The sequence below is a fragment of the Carcharodon carcharias genome, chromosome 4 (assembly GCF_017639515.1).
Source record: "Carcharodon carcharias isolate sCarCar2 chromosome 4, sCarCar2.pri, whole genome shotgun sequence".
Lineage (NCBI taxonomy): Eukaryota > Metazoa > Chordata > Chondrichthyes > Lamniformes > Lamnidae > Carcharodon > Carcharodon carcharias.
The window spans coordinates 123,672,366-123,690,267 of record NC_054470.1 but is presented as its reverse complement, the minus strand read 5'-3'; the positions used below and the strand labels follow the sequence as shown (position 1 = coordinate 123,690,267).

Here is a 17,902-nt window from a genome sequence, read left to right as displayed (position 1 = left end):
GCAGCAAGGTGTTACAGTGTGCTGTTGCAGAACTGGGTGGTGTTGTGGCTTAGCTACTGACTTTTCATTTTTGGGATCTGCCGTCAAAATTCAAACTGATGAGGTGAAACTCCCCCTCCATCTGTTGGCTATAAGGATCCTCCCATGAAAGGGGTTTGGGCAGTCTCAGCCCTGTTTCTGTTGGACTTGGACGTTTGCAAAAATGTTGCCTAATGATGCCCTAATTAGCACTCTGACGGGCCTGAGGTTGGGAAGTGTGGGAAGTGGAAAGATTATCTCAATGGTGCCTCAGGGGATGCTCATTTGAGTTAGGCTGGCTGCAGCACATTGCTGGGGTAAGAGTCAATGGAGCTTTACTCTGCATTTAGCTGTGTCACACTAAAAAGTATATGTACTAGGTTAGCTCTGTTTTCAATATAGTATTTTAGAAGTATTATATTGGGACAGCTGCATAAACAGACAGATTTGTTATAGAACTTGCTTACAATACTACTGCGAAATTCCAAAATGCTGATCATAATCCTGGTTTATAGGGTGGGCATAACCTATAGGTTTTAGATTAAAATTCTACAAAAAGTTTCCTTGTAATTAACCTTTTGAGAACAATGAATGTAATGGTTGAAGACCTCACATACAAATAGTTTTTCAAAAGCCAAATAATACTGATGCTGGAAATCTGAAAAATGAAATGAAAAATGGTGGAAATACTCAGCAGGTCGGGCAGCGTCTGTGGAGAGAGAAGCAGAATTAAGGGGCACAATCTTCCGGTCCCACCAGCAGCAGGAATTGCGGCAGGCTTGGGAACTTAATTTACTGTGAGGCAAAACATCAGTTTCCCGATGTCAGGATGAACTGTTGGAATTCTGTTCTCAGGACTTTAAAGGCAGGTGGAGCTTCCTGACAATATTGGAAAGCCCTTTTACATGCATTAGCATGACATGCATACTCATTAAAAGGTCACCTTGCCGGTATCAAGTTCCCACCAACGGGAAATTAGAACGTTCAGCTTTACAACTGTATATTAGTAGCATGCACCTGGCGAGCTTCACCTCTTCCATGACTTTGAGGTCAGTAGACACTGTTTCTGCCTTCTTGGGGATTGCTCATAACTTCACTCATATCGGGTACCAGTGGCACAACCTGCGCGAAGGCTGGAAGAAAATAAGGTGGAAGTGGGGCGCAGAGGCTGGACCTGGGAGACAGGTTAAGAAAGGAAGGGAGGGAACCTGTCCAGGTACCCTTTAAATATAGCACCCGGACCTTCGAACCCATGAGGTAATGGCAACGAGGGCAACTTTCTGCCTACCCCCACCACAAGATTCACTGTGCTCTGCATGGATGCATAATTAATGAGCTGAACAGTGCAAGATCGTGCCTGCTCAGCTGTGGCCGACTGCCCCCAACCCCCGCCACCCAGCCCAGTGGGAATCACACGCACTTCCATGCCTGCCACCATACTTAAAATTCAGAGCAAAAGGTTCCACCGAAGGTGTCAAGTCATTTTAAAACTGAAGAAGGGTAATTGACCTGAACAGATGTCTGCCGTGAACTGATCTTTGTGGGCCGAAGTGAGTGATGTATGTTGCTAATAAAAACACTGGGAAGAGTATATTGGTAGCTTTGCATAATTTTCTTTTCTTATTTGAAGCCAATAGTGATTACAGTTCCTGTTTTGCTGGGATTACAGGGTGAGCTTTGATGTGCAACTTTGCTTTCTGTGCCAGATTACTGAGATTTTTACTGTCACTTTTACAGTGTTTAGATACACAATTAATTCATTATATTGTCCAAATTGTTTTTAATATTTGCACTGCATGAGACATGTTGTGATACGGGGCAGAAACTTGCCCTTGGTGGGTGGGCTCGGCGGAGTTGGGCAGGGGCGGTTGGGAAGCTAACCCCACCCGTGATTGGCACTGGGCCGCGATTTCATGCTGGTGGCCAATTAAGGCCTGCCCAACGTGAAATGCGAGTGGCAGTGCTGAGTTTTGCCTCAGGGAGATGAAGAGATATGAAAAAAATAATTTAAGAAACAACAATGTCATGAAACATGTCCCCTCATGTTAATGAAAAATTAAAAATATTTTATTTTTATTTGCTTTTGGAAAGCTCATCCTGCTGTGGCTGAGATTTCCAAAAAAATGCAATGGCCGCTTGGTCTTTTCTCCTGCCCGCCAACCGTTAGGTCGGACAACCAGCGAAGCATTTAAGTTAATTGATTACTTAATGGCCTTAACGGGCCATTATACTCCGTTTGCTAGATCTTTTCCCACTCACTTAACCTATCTATTGCCGGAATTTTCCCATTGGCATGCGGTGGGGGGCGGGGGGGGGGGGGGGGGGGCCCCCTTGCCCGCATGTAAAATGACGCGTGGTGACGTTGGGCGAGCATCCCGACATCACCGCGCACTATCGTGATATTACATTGGGTGGGCGTGCGTTGATCTCCGATGTGCGCACTCCATAAATTAAGAGGCCACTTAAGGCCTTTGAGGCGCCAATCGATGGCGATTTTTCGGCGCCCATGCAATCTTCTGGTCGGCGCATGGGCGCAACGGGCAGGTGGGTAGGACACATTTGTATAAACCTCATCCACGGGTGGGATAAGAGGGCTCAGTGGGGTTGCGAGTGTGCTCTATCAAATATTGTTTTTTCAAAGTTACTGACACTTGCCTGTGTGATCTACAGTACTTCAAATGCATACCAGCTGCTTGGTCTGGACTCACAAACTTCAGGTCAGCACTCTGCAGTGAGGAATCATTTTTGGGCCTGCAGATTTCAGGAAGCCTTCCCTTAGCTGGGAATGGGAGCTGAACTTTCCACTGGAGGCATCTCCTCTGAGGAGGAAGGGAGGGCTAGAAGGGGAAGGAGGCCAGGAGTGTACATTAATCCTCCAGGGGAGCCACCTTTGGGAGGACAGGCGCAGGCACAAGGGGCGCAGGGCCAAGAGGTAGTCCAAGGCAGAAGGGGCCACAGAAGATGCCACTATCCTTGCTGCCAGGGTATACAGGCGGCGAAGCAGCTACCTCAATATGACTGAGGTGCAGTGTTGAAGGAGGTTCCTTCTCTCAAGGGAGACAGTCAACTATATCTGTCAGATGATTGGGCCTGAGATCTCCGCGAACTGTGTGGGTGGACACCCCATGCCAGCGGCTCTAAAGTTCACAGCTTCCCTCAACCTCTATGCCTCTGGCTCCTTCCAAGGGTCGGCGGGTGATCTTTGTGGTGTCTCCCAATCAGCTGTCAACACTTGTGTCAAGCAGGTACAGATGCTCTGTTCAGGCGTGCATTGACCTTCATCCACTTCCATTGGGACCAGGCAAGCCAGAAACAGCGAGCCAGAGGCTTTGTGGTGATTGCTGGCTTCCCCTGCGTCCAGGGTGCAATAGACTGCACACATGTGGCCATCAAGATGCCAGCAGGGTGAGCCCGGTGCCTTTGTCAACAGGAAGGGCTTCCACTCCATGAATATGCAGATAGTGTGTGATCAAAGGATGGTGATTCTACAAATCTCTGCAAGGTAGCAAGGCAGCTCCCATGACACCTACATCCTCAGACATTCCCAGGTGCCGGGGCTCTTCAGTGCTCCAGCCTGGCTTGATGGATGGTTACTGGGTGACAAGGGCTATCCCATCAGAAAGTGGCTCATGACGCCCCTCTGCCATCCAAGAACAGAAGCTGAGCAGTGGCACAATAGAGACCACTCCTCCACAAGGGCTGTGGTGGAGAGAGCCATTGGTCTTCTTAAGATGCGCTCCCGATGCCTGGACCGCTCAGGGGCTGCACTGCAGTACCCCCAAATCATGTGTCGCTATTGGTTACATGCTGCGCTCTCCACAATCTTGCACTGGAAAGTGGGGACGCCGTGGACGATGAAGACATAGACGCAGTAGTTCCGGCTGCACACGATGAGCTCAGTAGTGAATCTGAGGATGAGCAAGCACAGGGAAATGCTGAGGGGGTAGACCTGACCTGGGCATACTCCAGGGAGGCAGGGACACCCAGGAGGTTTTAATCCAATGAACCTTCAGCTAGCACACCACATATGGACCACCAAGGCAAGCCTGGGCTGCAGGCTTCATACTAAATGCCTAAGTGCCAAATCTGCCTGGTTAGGAACATTAACTAAGGGCTTTGTTAATAAAGCTGAATGTTCCACAAAGCACATCACATTTTTGGAAACCATCCACCTGCAGAAGAAAAGAGGCACCCTCAGGAATGGTGACAGGTCTGAATTTAATATTACACCCAAAGGAACTTAAGAAAACAAAATGTCAAAGGTGTTAAAAATCACGCCAACTCATAAAGACCTCATTGCGGGCCAACACAAAAGCACCAGTGATAAACCTGTGGTATGCCTAAGGTGTCTTATGTTTACGTTTTCGGGTGCCACGTCTTGGTGCTGACCCCTCACTGGGAGTGCCATCTGAGACAGCCTGCTCACTTTGCTGTCCTGTTGGCCTCAGTGACCTTGGCGGTCACCCTCTGGTCCATGGAGCCTGTGCTGGCCCCGCCTGGGAGGGAGCTGCCAATTCCACAGCTGGCATCTCCCCTGTCATTGCAGCCTCACCAGATGCAACGGTCACTGGCAGAGGGGCGGAGGAGCTGCTGCCCTCATCCAGAGCACCCTGAGAGGAGCCCACAGAGACGACAGGAAGCTGCTGCGCCAATGTGATGTCGCTTCAGACCTCCCTGCTCACTGTGGATGGATGGGCACCGAGCTGGGAAACTTGGTGCCCAGACCATCTCCCACATTGGCAATGACCAGCTGAGGTCAATGCCGATGTGAAGGCTTGATGGTCCGAGCGCATCCCCGGGAAGCCTCGATTGGTCTCCTGAAGGAGCCTCTCCATGAGAGTTGCCACTCTCTCCATGGAGGACGCATGGAGCTCGGCCATGAGGCTCATTGCTTCGGCAATAGTCCACGTAGACTCCTCCACCACGGACACCAAGCCAAGCATAGTGTCATGTATCTCCCCCAGATGCTCTTGCACACCCAGCCGCATTTCCTGTGTTTGCTGCGTCGTGGATGACTCCAGAGGCACATCAGGCACCGACTGAGCATGTGCCTGGTTCCCTGCAGTCCTCCGACTGCTGGCACCATGGGCTCTCTCTGTCTCTGTTAGCTCCTCCAGTTTCTGTGAAGTGCCCTCACCGCTGTGTCCCGGGACACTAGCCGATATTCTAATTCCCACCGAGGTGCTAGTATCTGTGTTGGTGCCTGCCTGGCAGAGATGGTGTGACGCTGATGAGACTTTAGGGCCCTCAGGTTTGAGAGGGGGCCCCTATTGCTCCTCTTCCCGGCCCTGCTCCGCTGATGCTGAAAGGAAGAACAAGGACATTGGATCAGTTAATGTGGAGACAGTGTCAATGTGCTTACCTATCCCCCGGATCATTATGCGCTCATCCTTCCATAAGCAATGGTCAAGCCATGTTGCAAACTTCAATCACTGAACATTCAGCACTGCCATGGCTGTTGGGAGAACAATGGTGACCTCACTGCTGGGCATACATACCTGCCTGTGGCACCCCAGCCTTACCAACTCCAGTGGACCTGGGCACATGGTGCCTCTCCAAATCTAGGTCTTCCTGCTCAAAGCAGCTGAGAATTGCCAACTGTGCTGGGCCACTGCCAGTCCTCACCATTATGTGCATTCTTCTCCTGAAAAGGAAAGAAGAACATTGATTTGCACTACTTGTATCTGGATTCACTTTGGGGACGGCCCACCCCAATCAAAGTGGGACATTGTAGGGCTCCAGTGCCTCCTCACAACACTGCTGCCGAACACTCACACAAAGATGCTAGGCCTGTTCCCCCCCTCCCCGCTCCCTTGGCCAAATGTTACCTACATCACATGAGGCACCACACGATCTAACCTTCCATAGTGAGCAGGCGCAAGCACGTGGAGCGCAGAGGACAGCAGATCGATTGGTGCCACGCCACCTTGAAGCTCCCCTCCCAGTATGTCATCACCCTGACTTTGACATGTCCTGGAGTTCCAGCACTGCGCCTAGGTCCAGCTCCTCCAGGTTGCCCCCAAAACAATAATGTGGGTCTCAGTGTACCGTATGCTGCGGGGACAGAACCCATCTCTTCACCACCCTCTCTGGGTGACCTCAGCATGGGCAATATCTGCTGGCCCACCCAGCGAAGGACACATGCCATCAATGATTCAATGCAGTCACTACATTCAGACTTGGGAGAGTGGGGGTTCCAGGGGGGGAAACCAACCTGCTGAGTTAAGTGACCAATGCCAACATGGTACTCACCCTTCCTGAGCGCAACAGGTCATTGAAGCGCTTGCAACACTGGATCCAGGTGCGCTGCACCATGTCGCGGGAGCTCACCATCTCCGCCACCTCCTCCCAGGCACGTTTGGACATTTGGGGGGGCCTCCTCCTCCTGCCCTGGGGTACGAGGACCTCCCGCCGTACTGCCGCCTCCTTGAGGAGGGCAGCAAGGCAATCATCAGAAAAATGAGGGGCACAGTGCCCCCCTGCCCTACCTTCCTGCCTGGCCTGCTCACCAGCAGCGCTCTGGGGAGCCCTTCCACTGACCATGATTTGCAAGGCTACAGCAACTTTTTTAAAACAGGCCGCCAGGTTGCCATTGCACCCGGCGGTCATTGCGGTCCCGCCGCCGCCTGCCCACTCCCGCTGTCCTCGGGAGCCGTGATTCACGCTGGGCTGGCCTTAATTGGCCTGCCCACGTAAAATGGCAGCACGGACCCGATCTCAGGTGGCTTTAATCCAGTTAAAACACACATAGACACACCCACAGTCTAAACCTCTATTTTAAAAAAATAATTTCCAATAGCAATATATACATTAATAGCTTCATGACAATACTACCTTTAACCTTTCTAGTTAACCACAGATGGTGTGTCTGTCCCTTGGACTTTTTCTCCTTGGAATGTATCTATTCTGTGTGTTCCGGAATATCCCCTTAAATGTTTAGCACTGCATCTCTATTGATCCATCCCGTAATTCACTTTAGCCAGCTCTGCTTTCATGCCCTCATAATTGCCCTTATTTAAGTTTAAAAACGTAGTTTCAGACCCACTCCTCTCTTCATCAAACTGAATATAAAATTCAATTAAATTATGGCTGCTGCTACCTAGGGGTGCCTTCATTATGAGGTCATTAATTAATCCCATACTGTTGCACAATACCAGGTCTAGTATAGCCTGCAGCCTGGTTAGCTCCAGAATATGCTGGAAACATTCTATGAACTCCTCACGTGGGCTACCTTTGTCCAGCTGACTTTCCAGTTTATAGTTACATTAAAAGCTCCCATGATTATCGCTGTGCCTTTCTAACAAACTCCAATTATTTCTTCCTTTATACTCCATCCTACCATGTGGTTACACAACTCCTATATGTGACTCCTTGCCTTTACCATTTCTTATCTTTACCCAAACTGTTTCCATACCCTCGTATCCTGAACTTAGGTCATCCCTCTATATTATGCTAATACCGTCATTAACTAACAGAGCCACCCCTCCATCTTTTCCACACTTCCTCTCCTTCATAAATGTCCTATACCCTTTAATATTCAGGTCCCAATCCATGCCCTCCTGCAGCCATGTCCCTGTAATGGCTGGCAAATAGTACTTATTTATTTCTATGTACGCTCTCAGTTCATCTGTTTTGTTTTGAATGCTTCGTGTATTCAGATACAGAGCCTTCAGTTTCATCCTTTTATTCTTTTTATAACCTCTAGTCTCATCTGTTGATATACTGTTAGATTTGTACTCTCTATCCCTTCCTGTCCTGGTCTGTTTCTCATTTCCTGTAATAATACCTTCCTCTTTTGCTGTGCCTCTACTATTTGACTGACCACATCTTCCCAAATTTGTACCCTTGCCACCACTAATTATTTTAAAATGCTCTCTACTTTCCTAGTTATGTGGCTCTCAAGGACACTGATCCTGAGATTATGACATTTGTGGTTCTGCTTCTTAATTTGGCGTCACGCTCCTCATAATGACCATGCAGAACCTCCTTCTTTGTCCTGCCTATGTCATTTGGTATCAACATGGACCATGATGACTGGGTCTTCCCCCTCCCATGGCAAGTTCTTCTCCAGCCCCGAGTAGATGTCATGAACCCTTGTACCAGGCAGGCAACACAGCCGTCTAGACTCATGCTTTTTGCTACAGAGAACAGTGTCAATCCCTCTGACTATACTGTCTGCTACTACCACCACATTCCTTGTAACTCCCCCCACTTGAATGGTCTCCTGTACAATTAGCTCATCCACCCTATAGTCTCCACTCTCACCCAAACAAGCTGAAAAAACCTCAAACTTGTTGGACAATTCCAAGGGCCAAGGCTCCAGCACTCCTGCCCTCTGGGCCCCCTTACTTGCCTCACTTGCAGTCACACTCTCCTGTCCCTGACCACTGACCAAATCAGAAGACTCTATCCTAAGGGGTGGGACTGACTCCTGGAATAAAGTGTCCAGGTAACTTTCTCCCTCCCTGGTATGTACTGCAGCTGCAGCTCAGCCTCTAGCTCAATAATTCAGAGCCAAAGTTCCTGCAGACGCAAACACTTACTGCAGATGTGTTTGCCCTGGATGACACCAGTATCCATGGTCTCCTACATCCTGCAATCGCAGCATATCACCTGTCCTGCCACCTCCAATATATGTTAATTAATTAATAATTGCTAATAATTAATAAAGCCTATCCTCCCAATGGGTTTCGGCACTGCCAGTAAAATTTACAATACTGATAAAAGAATACAGTACTTACAATACTGATAAAACTAATAATACCAGTTACAGGTTTATCTTTCCTTTTGCTGCACCAAAGTGGAAATTAAATACTGGGGGCTGAAAAAGAATAGAGGCAAAAATACCCCCATCCTTCACCGAACTCCTCACTCAGCACACTTTAGTTCTTCCAGTGGACCTTACCTAAGGCACCCCTTTCCCGCTTTGCATTGAATTCCTACCTTGAACCAAATTCCTAAATATACTCTCTCAGGCTGAATTCTGCCCTCTCTGACCATGTGCCCCTATCAGTAAAGCTTATAAAATGTTAAGGATATTAGTAAATATGCAGACTTTTGAAAGATGCTGAATTGAAATTAATAACATTTTAAGATTCATGTTATTAATTGTTGCCAGGTTGGCTGAAAACATTTGACGAATACTACAAAGATCAGACCCAACATATCCTGAACAACATGGTGGTGAAGCTACAAGAAGATGTTCGCAGGAAATTTATCTGGTCTGAAATTTCATTCTTCTCAAAATGGTGGAGCACGATAGATAGCCAGAAGAAAGATGCTGTCAAAAGGTTAGCAATTATCAAAAAACAATATCAGCTTAATGCTATAATATGGCTAAAATAAATGATGTACAACTTTAGGAGCTTCTAAGCATTAGCCATGTCAGTTATCCCAGGTAAAATATAGCTGAAAAGTGCAATTTATTTTCTGCCATATTGGTTTCTGATATTTTAGAGCTTGCAGTATGGATTGCTCAGACTTTTGCTTGGGTGGGTTGGTGAGATTAGAGTTAACAGGCCACCTGTTCCAATTATAGTCTTATGGAGAAGTTATTGGGTAGTTCTGCAGCTGGTCATTGGCAATGTGCTCTCCAGCTTTGTTGTCCATAAAACACCAGTTTTGGCTGAATAAATGTCAAGTTATAATCAAACGAATGGAACTCTCAGGAATTATTCAGGGTCTGTTGGATGATATGCTATTTTATTACCTGGGCCTGAAAAAACAACACTCACTTTCAGCTCCATTCTCAATAAAATACCTACTCTTCCTGTGTGAAATGGGTGAGGTTACAGAGGGTAATGCATCACAAAAATTCTTGTGCTGTACTCCCTTTATGTGTACATTTTAAAAAATAGTGTTCACCAGGATTCTGACGAACATTAAAAACCTCTTACTTCAACAAATATTTATTTTTATTAAAAGTAAATATTCTTGTGCGCCTATACCTCAGTGCTGAATTCCCATTGAGGCTAAATGCCACACTGTCCTAGGATGGAATTTTCCATTCTGCAACTAAGTCTGGTTGCAATTGGGAAAATGCACCTCATTCCCGCTGAGCAGTGTGGGTCAACACATGCAATCTTCCACTTATTAGTTATGCGTCCATGAGGAGCTCAGCAAATCTTGTGGGAGGCATGGGCAGGAAGTCACCCACATCAGCGTTACCTCATGGGGTCAAAGGCCTTGATGCCATATTTAAAGGGCACCTGGACAAATATTCACTCATTGCAGGCCAGCTCCACTCTAATCCTCCAGAGTCCTTGTGCTGCAGCTCTTACTGCAGAAGCTGGCAGCTATGAGCAATCACATCCTGGGACATAAGAGGGTGCCTCTAGCATTGGCTTTCACTCATTTCTAGATAAGAGCACCGCCAAAAGTACACCTGTGGTCGGGCCAATGCTCGCCATCGCAGTGGTCCATGTTTGCCAGCCTCTTGACTTTATAGAGGCCCCGTTGACTCTTGTTGCTGAGGCCCTTGCTCCTCCTGGCCCTGTGCCAACCTGCAATGGCCCTCCTTTTCCATTTGGATGTGAGCCACTACAAATGCAGGGTTGTCTGCAGCCTGCATCATCAACTCCTCAGTGGATGTGTGAATGAATTGAAGTGATACATTATGTCAGCATGTCCTTTACAGGTTTCCTTCCATCTCAAAGATAGCAGGCAAATGCTATGCTCTTCACCTAGACATAGCATCCCCACCCCACCTCTTCCAAGTAAAGGACATCCTGGAAGACCAGAGATGGGTGTTCCTCCTGTTCATACATGAATATGTATGATGACATTGCTCTTTGACCAGGGTAATGAGAGCCACGTGCAAAATGCCTCAAGCAGACACTTCCACTTGTCTCCACTACTCTGAAACTCTAAAGAGAGTTCATTGCTTTGGCAGCATAGAAAGGCTAACCGTATGATCCCTTGTCAGCCATCAGCCTTCATCAGGAAGGATGGAGGTTTGGAGTTGTGACTTGGCTACCCTCCACCAGCTGTGCCTCTTGGAAGTATTCCACCCCCCTCCTTCCTTTCAACCCTGCCTCTGACTGCAGCCGATGGCAAATGCATGGCAGCTTCATATCTTGTTGGGATCTCGATGTTATGAGATCCATGAATCGGAAATAAATCTGCTGCAATGCGGGCTTGCATACTTGCTGCAATGTGTGCCACCATAGAGAGAAGAGCACAAGTGAGCATCTTTGACATCCAGTTGCCTCATAATTATTAGGGTGTCACTTTAGTTGACCACGTGCTGACTTTGAACGCTAGCCATTCAAACAGGCCATCCTCCCAACTTGAGGCATCTCACTGATTGACTTACTGTGTTGTCAAGGGTCAGTTTAGAAAAATGGTGTGCATCACCTTTCAAACTTGCTCCACCATCTTCTACCCTCGCACTGTCACCAACTTCCACTCCCCTCTGTCACCCTTGAACCTCTCCCCTGTTATTCTGGACCCTAAAACGATCCACCAGCACATGGCTTTCCTCCCTTAGAGCTGACATCCGTACCATCCCCATGCCCACCCTGACTCTATCCCCTCTTGTTATCCGAGCCACCTGTCTTGTGCCCTTCCTTAAACCACCCGATGAGACTTTCACCTACCAGATTCTCATCCAGGACCTGCCACCACACCACATCCCACTCTCCCCTCTGACTGTGACTGTTCCTTCTATCAGCAGTACCCAGAATTCTCCCTCCAAGACCCCATCATCGATACCACCGACCATGCCCTCTAAGACATTCCCCCCGCACCCCCCATATCTTTCGCCTGACGTTGCTGCTGTTCCCCCGGCACTCTCCCAACCCTTACTCCGCAAGTGTGCCTGCCACCTCCAGCCTTCGCTCCACACTTCTACCGTACCACCCCCCCCACCACCCCACCCAGTCTTCGCCTGCCTTCTTTGTCCAGCCTTTTTAACAACGTTTGCTAAAGTGTCTCAATGTGAGTGAAGTTATGCAAGGAACCCAGGGAGGAGAAAGCGACATTTATCGACCTCAAAGTCATGGAAAAGGTGAAGCTTGCCATCAGTGCATGCCACTGATATATAGTTGTAAATCTAAATGTTCTAAATTCTTGCTAGTGGGGAATGTAATTTGGAGGGGGAGCTTAATTCCGGCGAGGTGGCCTTTTAATTAACTTAATTTAATGAATGAGATGCTAATACATGCAAATGGGATTCCTGACAATGTTCGTCAAGAAGTTCGACCTGCTTTTAACCCGCCTTGAAAGTCGGGAGAACCAAATTCCCACAGTTTATCCCGCCGTCAAGAAACAGATTTTTTGCCTCCCATCAAATTAAATGCCCCCATGTACCAAGATTCCCACTGCTTGCAGGAGTGGAAAATTCAGCACCCAGTTTCTGCTACCTCACTGGTCTACAGTTGGGTTTCAGCTTTTGCTGCTGGAAAAAAATACTTTGATTATTGTAGCCTATGTTGATTTTCAGGAAAGTTACCTCAAGAGGTTGGATTCATGCTTTACCTTGTCTTCTGCATTAAAAAAAAAACAAATTCCAGACATTTTCTGTGTTTGAAAATTTGTTGTCCCAGTGATTTACATTTTCTGTAATTTCACATTGGCGCACCAGAATTAAGGAGCATCAAAGAGGAAGTATTACATGCTGTGTGAATGTCTGGTCTTGCTGACAAAAACAAAATCATAAGCTGATACTGTACTTCACTAGTTTGCGTCTTTTTATTAATTAATGGTTATGGGAACCTGCACAAACTCCAAGTTCAGGTCATGTCATGTTACAGGTCTCTTACAGAAATAATGTTACAAGCTTTTCAAATATGGAATAAACTATTTATAAATAAGTTTAATAACATTTTTCCATTTTGAAGATTTCTTTCAATAGCTTTATGTTATGTGTCTTGTTTTCAGTTCTAAATTCACAGTTTAGAGAACAAACTAAGATGGTGGCTGAAAGATTTTCAAAGAATATTTTGAATATGTTTATCAGTTTCCCTTTTTAACTAGTACATTTTTCTTGTTACTCCTTTTTCAACCTTAAATCTAAAATAAGAGCTTGCGCCTCTACTCTGTTCTATAGGTGGAATTGTCCCAGGTTTGCACTAAGTGCAGGAGCGGGTGGGTAAAAAGGATGTTTTACCCACCAGCCGCTATGGTGGCTTCTCATGCTGTATCATCCCAAACGCACCGCATTAATTATGGATTCCCAGGAGACACATCGTTTTCATGGCGGGCGAGTTGTCATTCGCCCGCCACACCATCACCTCGCCGCTTCATCATGCTGGGTGCCATATTTAAAGTGAAGCCATGTACACACTTCTCAGTACTTCCAGCCCAAGACTGCTGCATGAAAGGCAAGAAAACTGCAGCCCCCCCCAGATTCAATGACACGTCCCTCAAGCACTTTTTGGACACAATGGAGGCCCGCCGTGATGTCCTCTACTCCTGCTCTGGCCACAGGATGGGCAGCAACATCAATAATCCGGCTTGGAATACGGTGGCATTGGTGGTCAGTGCCAATGCCCTGCAAAAGAGGACAGCCACCCAGTGCCGCAAGAGGATGATTTACCTCCTCCGGTCGGCCAGGATAAGTCACTCTTCTCATCACTCTCAACTCACACACTCACAAACCCATGACACATCTGCAGGGCCCTCACTCACTGCCAATTCAAGGGACATCACCATTCACGCACACCTTCATTGTCCTCATCTCGTCCATGGGACCACCCACCATCCACAGATGCCAGGCATACTTATCATCTGGCCTGGCAGGCATCCTGCTTACATCCTCTCCATCTCTATTCATGCAGGACAAGCTAGCACACAACAAAAGGGAAAGGTTGCAGACTGGTGGACAAATGCCTGAAATCAGGGTTCTCACAGACTTTGAAAAGAGAGCCATCCAGCTGGCCAGCGGGGATTTGGACCATTCCTGTGCTTACAATCAGGTTGGCAGTGCTCTACCAAGTGAGGATTTCAGCAGTGCAACATCATTCAGACAATCATGTTTCACAGGCCATGGCCAAGCACTATTTATCTCTCCTTGCTTTCGCAGGCACATCTGGGAAACTACCAAGAGAGTCCATGACCTAGGGCCTCCGATCAAGCCCCAAGGGAGGCTCAGAAGAGGAATCTGCTGGAATACTCCCTGAAGGTCTATTACAGCACTCACCCACACACTCCGCCAGCACAGAGACACACACCTCGGTGGGACGTAGCTTTAGAGCAGCCTTGAGATCACAATCTGGTGAGCACATTGCACTTTCCCTGGCACTCAGAGCACTGCTGGAGGCCAGAAAATTGCTGCGTCCAAGTCAGATGATGAGCCTCTGGACTTGGTCATGTCACAGTTGCTGGAGCTGCAAAGGCAAACTTAGGAACATTGGGAAGGGATGTCCGCTGCACTCCTCAGATTGCAAGGCATGATGGAGGAATCCATCCACCTTCAGGCTATGGTGAAAGCACTGGCATGCCAACGCACTGAGGTCAACACTGGTAGGATGGCAGCTGCCATGGAGATCTTGGAATAGGATGTCGTTCCTGCACTGCTGCATGGGCTGAACTCCTTTGTCATTGCTGCCAGAATGTTGTGGGCAGGCGTCACAGAGTTCTGTTATTCTCTCTGTGTGTTCTCATCACCTTTAAGGTGGGTCTGGTTCCCATCTCTTCAGCATCTGTGACTAGTGACGCTGTTCTCCTGAAGGGCACAAGTGCTGAAGACGGACAAAGGATCAGGTGCTTTTAAATTTTTGTGGCTGCTTCTCCATGATATGATCCTGATCGCAGAGCGTAAGTGAGCTGCCCTCGGACGGACAGGAGTGAGATATTCTCAGAGCCTATGTGAAGATCTGTGGAGTGTCCTCACTGCATGTCATCATCATTCTCCTGCAATCGAGCAACTATTAAGGCCTCCACTGTCTTTCAATGACAGGAGCATTATCACAGAGGGTATGTGCACTGCCATAAGCCAGACTGGAGTCAAACATTCATAAATGCAATATTAGGATCCATGGTCTCTCCTCACTGCATGTTGTCATCATCCTCCACAAATCCGGTAGCTAAGAGGGCATCCCGAGCAAGCCTGTCTTGTCTAGCCAGGGCGAGTGCCTCATCGCCATCACAACTCATCGCCATCGTCTTCGCCTTCGAGGACCTCCTCACCCTAATCATCGTTGACGTCCTCCTCATCGGAGGAGACCTTCAGCTCCTACACCTCCTCCTCAGCCTGCTTCTCTCCCTGTTGCAGTGCCAGGTTGTAAAGGGTACAGCAGGTGACAATGATGTGGGACACCCTCTGTGGACTATATTGAAGGGCTCCATCAGAACCTCAGGCACCAGAACCTCATTTTCAGCGTCCAGATGCAAGTTGCAGTATGAGCTTTATACCTCTGCTTTGCTGCAGTCTGAGGCTGCTGCACACATGTCATCAGCCACGTCCCCTGCAGGTAGCCCTTGTCCCCTAGGAGCCAAACCTGCAGTTTCTGTGGACCCTGGAAGACGTAAGGGATCTGTGACTGTCTGAGAATGTAGGGGTCATGGGCACTCCCTGGAAACCATGCACAGACCTGCAGAATGCATTTGTGGTGGGCATACACCAGCTGCACATTCAGTGAATGGAAGCCCTTATGGTTGACATAGTTGACCCCTTGTTGCGACAGAGAGCTGAGTGCCGTATGGGTGCAGTCAATCATACCCTGCACCTGTGGGAAACCCGAGACCTGGTCAAATCCAATTGCTCTTGCATCCTGGCTCTCTTGGTCCCGGGCAAAATGCACAAAGTTGTGTGCCCTCGCAAAGATGGCATCCATGATATCATGGATACATTTATAAGTGGAAACTTATGATATCCCACAGACATCATCTGTGGAGCCCTGAAAGGAGCTACTAGTGTAAAAATTGAGCCCTACTGTCACTTTCACTACCACTGGCAGTGGATGCCCTCCATGTCCCTGTGGTGCCAAATCCTGCCGTAGCTGGCAGATGTGACAGACCAGTTCCCTAGACATGCACAATCTTTGGCAGCACTGGTTGTCAGTCATCTGCAGGAATGAAGGGTGGTGTCTATGGACCCTTAAGCAGCAGGTGTGGGAGCCCCATCCGCCCCTGCTTCCTGTGGGTGCCGCTCTTCCCTCTGCGCAGCCAGTTGCCTCCGTCGCTCTGTTCTCCATCGTCTCCATTCTCTCTGTGCCATGAGGCATAGAGCTAGTTCACCAGGCTCCATGCTCCTGATGTACTCCTCCTGCAGGATGAAAGAGAGAAATGTGTGGGTTAGCTTGGGTATACTAAGAATCTTTCTTGGTTGAGTCTGACCTGATGCTTCCCAGAGAGTGCTGGCCACCACTTGGATAGCTAGAGTTTAATGCGTTGTGTGGCTGCCCGAAAGCCCAATCACACCCGCTCCACTCCATCTGATCGATTGGTGGCAGTTTTGCCCACTGGTGTGCCCTCAGCTCAGGTGCAAGCATCTCCTAACCCACACTGCAAGGTTGCACTGTTAGCTTGAACCATGGGGGAGACTGGTCTAAACCAGCATAATGACATTGCTGTGAGCGCTTCCACCAGTGACAGCTCCACAGCCAGCTTTAGCAAGGAGATTGTACAATGTGCGCAGGCATCTAACTGTTCTGCAGTCCACTAAAGCACTCACTAGTTTGCAGGCTGTGCCCAGAGGGTGAAAAACTCTGGAGCACTTGGTGGCACTTGCATGCCCCTGCGTTGCTTGAGTGAGCAGAAAAGCTAGAGACCCAACTCCACGCATGTCAGTGTGGCTGCATCTGAATTGTCTCGGCTGCGGACAAAAGGTCACTTTATACAAGATTCCCCTGATACGTGGCTGTTTCCCTTCCCCATATCCTGCACGTGCTTGTGCACTAACTTCAACCATAGGGCAGCCCCCCAATTTGCTTCAACCTTGAAGTCCAACAAGTGACCCTCGTGAGCGCTGTGCATTGTTGTTCACCTCCAAGTTCCCCTCAAAGTGCAGCCTGCCAATTACATGCCTTATATATGCTGTTGTGAAACACATCAGTGTGAGTGGGCGGATGATCCAGAGGGTGGGGATGATTCATGTGGTTAGGCCTAATAATTATATGCAGCTGTATTACAATGAAGTTTCCGACGTCTGATGGCAGGAAACACGGCCCGCCATCGATGGGCCGAGTGGACAGTGTGGTGAAGCTGATTTCTGGCCTTCTCGCCATACTATCTGTTCACGCCGCCAGCATGCCTGATGCCAGTGGGCACGGAAAATTCTGCCCTACGTCCCTCTTCTTTTACGTTACCCCTTAAAACCTACAGCGATGTGCTGTTTGGCACTTTTTAATGCTCATTTATATTAATTACTCATTTTCTTAAATTATGAATTTATTGCTTTGACATTAATGTTCATGTTTTCTTCGTAACCTTTTTTGAAATTTATGATTAATGTTGTGCCAAACCGGACAGCTACTGCTGAGTTTTTGTTGAAGAGGATTGAGAGGCTCACAAGAAGTATGAGTGCTTCTGGAGGGTTGGCAAAAGGCGTTATTTTTGCTTCCATAGAAAAGGGAACTGTTGGAAATGCTCAGCATGTCTGGCAACATTTGCAGAGAGAAACAGAGGCCACTAACCCTTTATCAGAACCGGTGCAGATCGTGAACTTGAAGCGTTGATTCTGTTTCTCTCTCTGCAGATACTGCCTGTCCTGCTGAGTATTTCCAGCATTTTCTGTTTATATTTCAGATATATTCTATTATATTCTCTTCTATTGTATTATATATCTTCGGATATCTATATTCCAACATCCTTAGTTCTTTGCTCTCCTATTATATGATCCATGCTGGGCATTTGTAAATGTGGTTAGTTTCAATTTAAAATGAAAACATTTTTGTTGTTTGCGGTGCTTGAGCTTCAAGTCTTTTGGATTTTGCTGTCCAGA

General features: G+C 47.9%; 1 protein-coding gene across 4 annotated transcripts in view; it reads left to right on the top strand.

The window, feature by feature from the left end:
• The window catches only part of man2a1 (mannosidase, alpha, class 2A, member 1), a 290,929-nt gene that overhangs the window by 45,420 nt on the left and 227,607 nt on the right, over positions 1 to 17,902 (top strand). For all 4 annotated transcript variants that reach the window (XM_041185652.1, XM_041185651.1, XM_041185650.1 and 1 more), the window contains one exon: positions 9,137 to 9,308. In XM_041185652.1, coding sequence (XP_041041586.1) covers positions 9,137 to 9,308 — 172 coding nt within the window. The remainder of the gene's footprint in view (positions 1 to 9,136; positions 9,309 to 17,902) is intronic.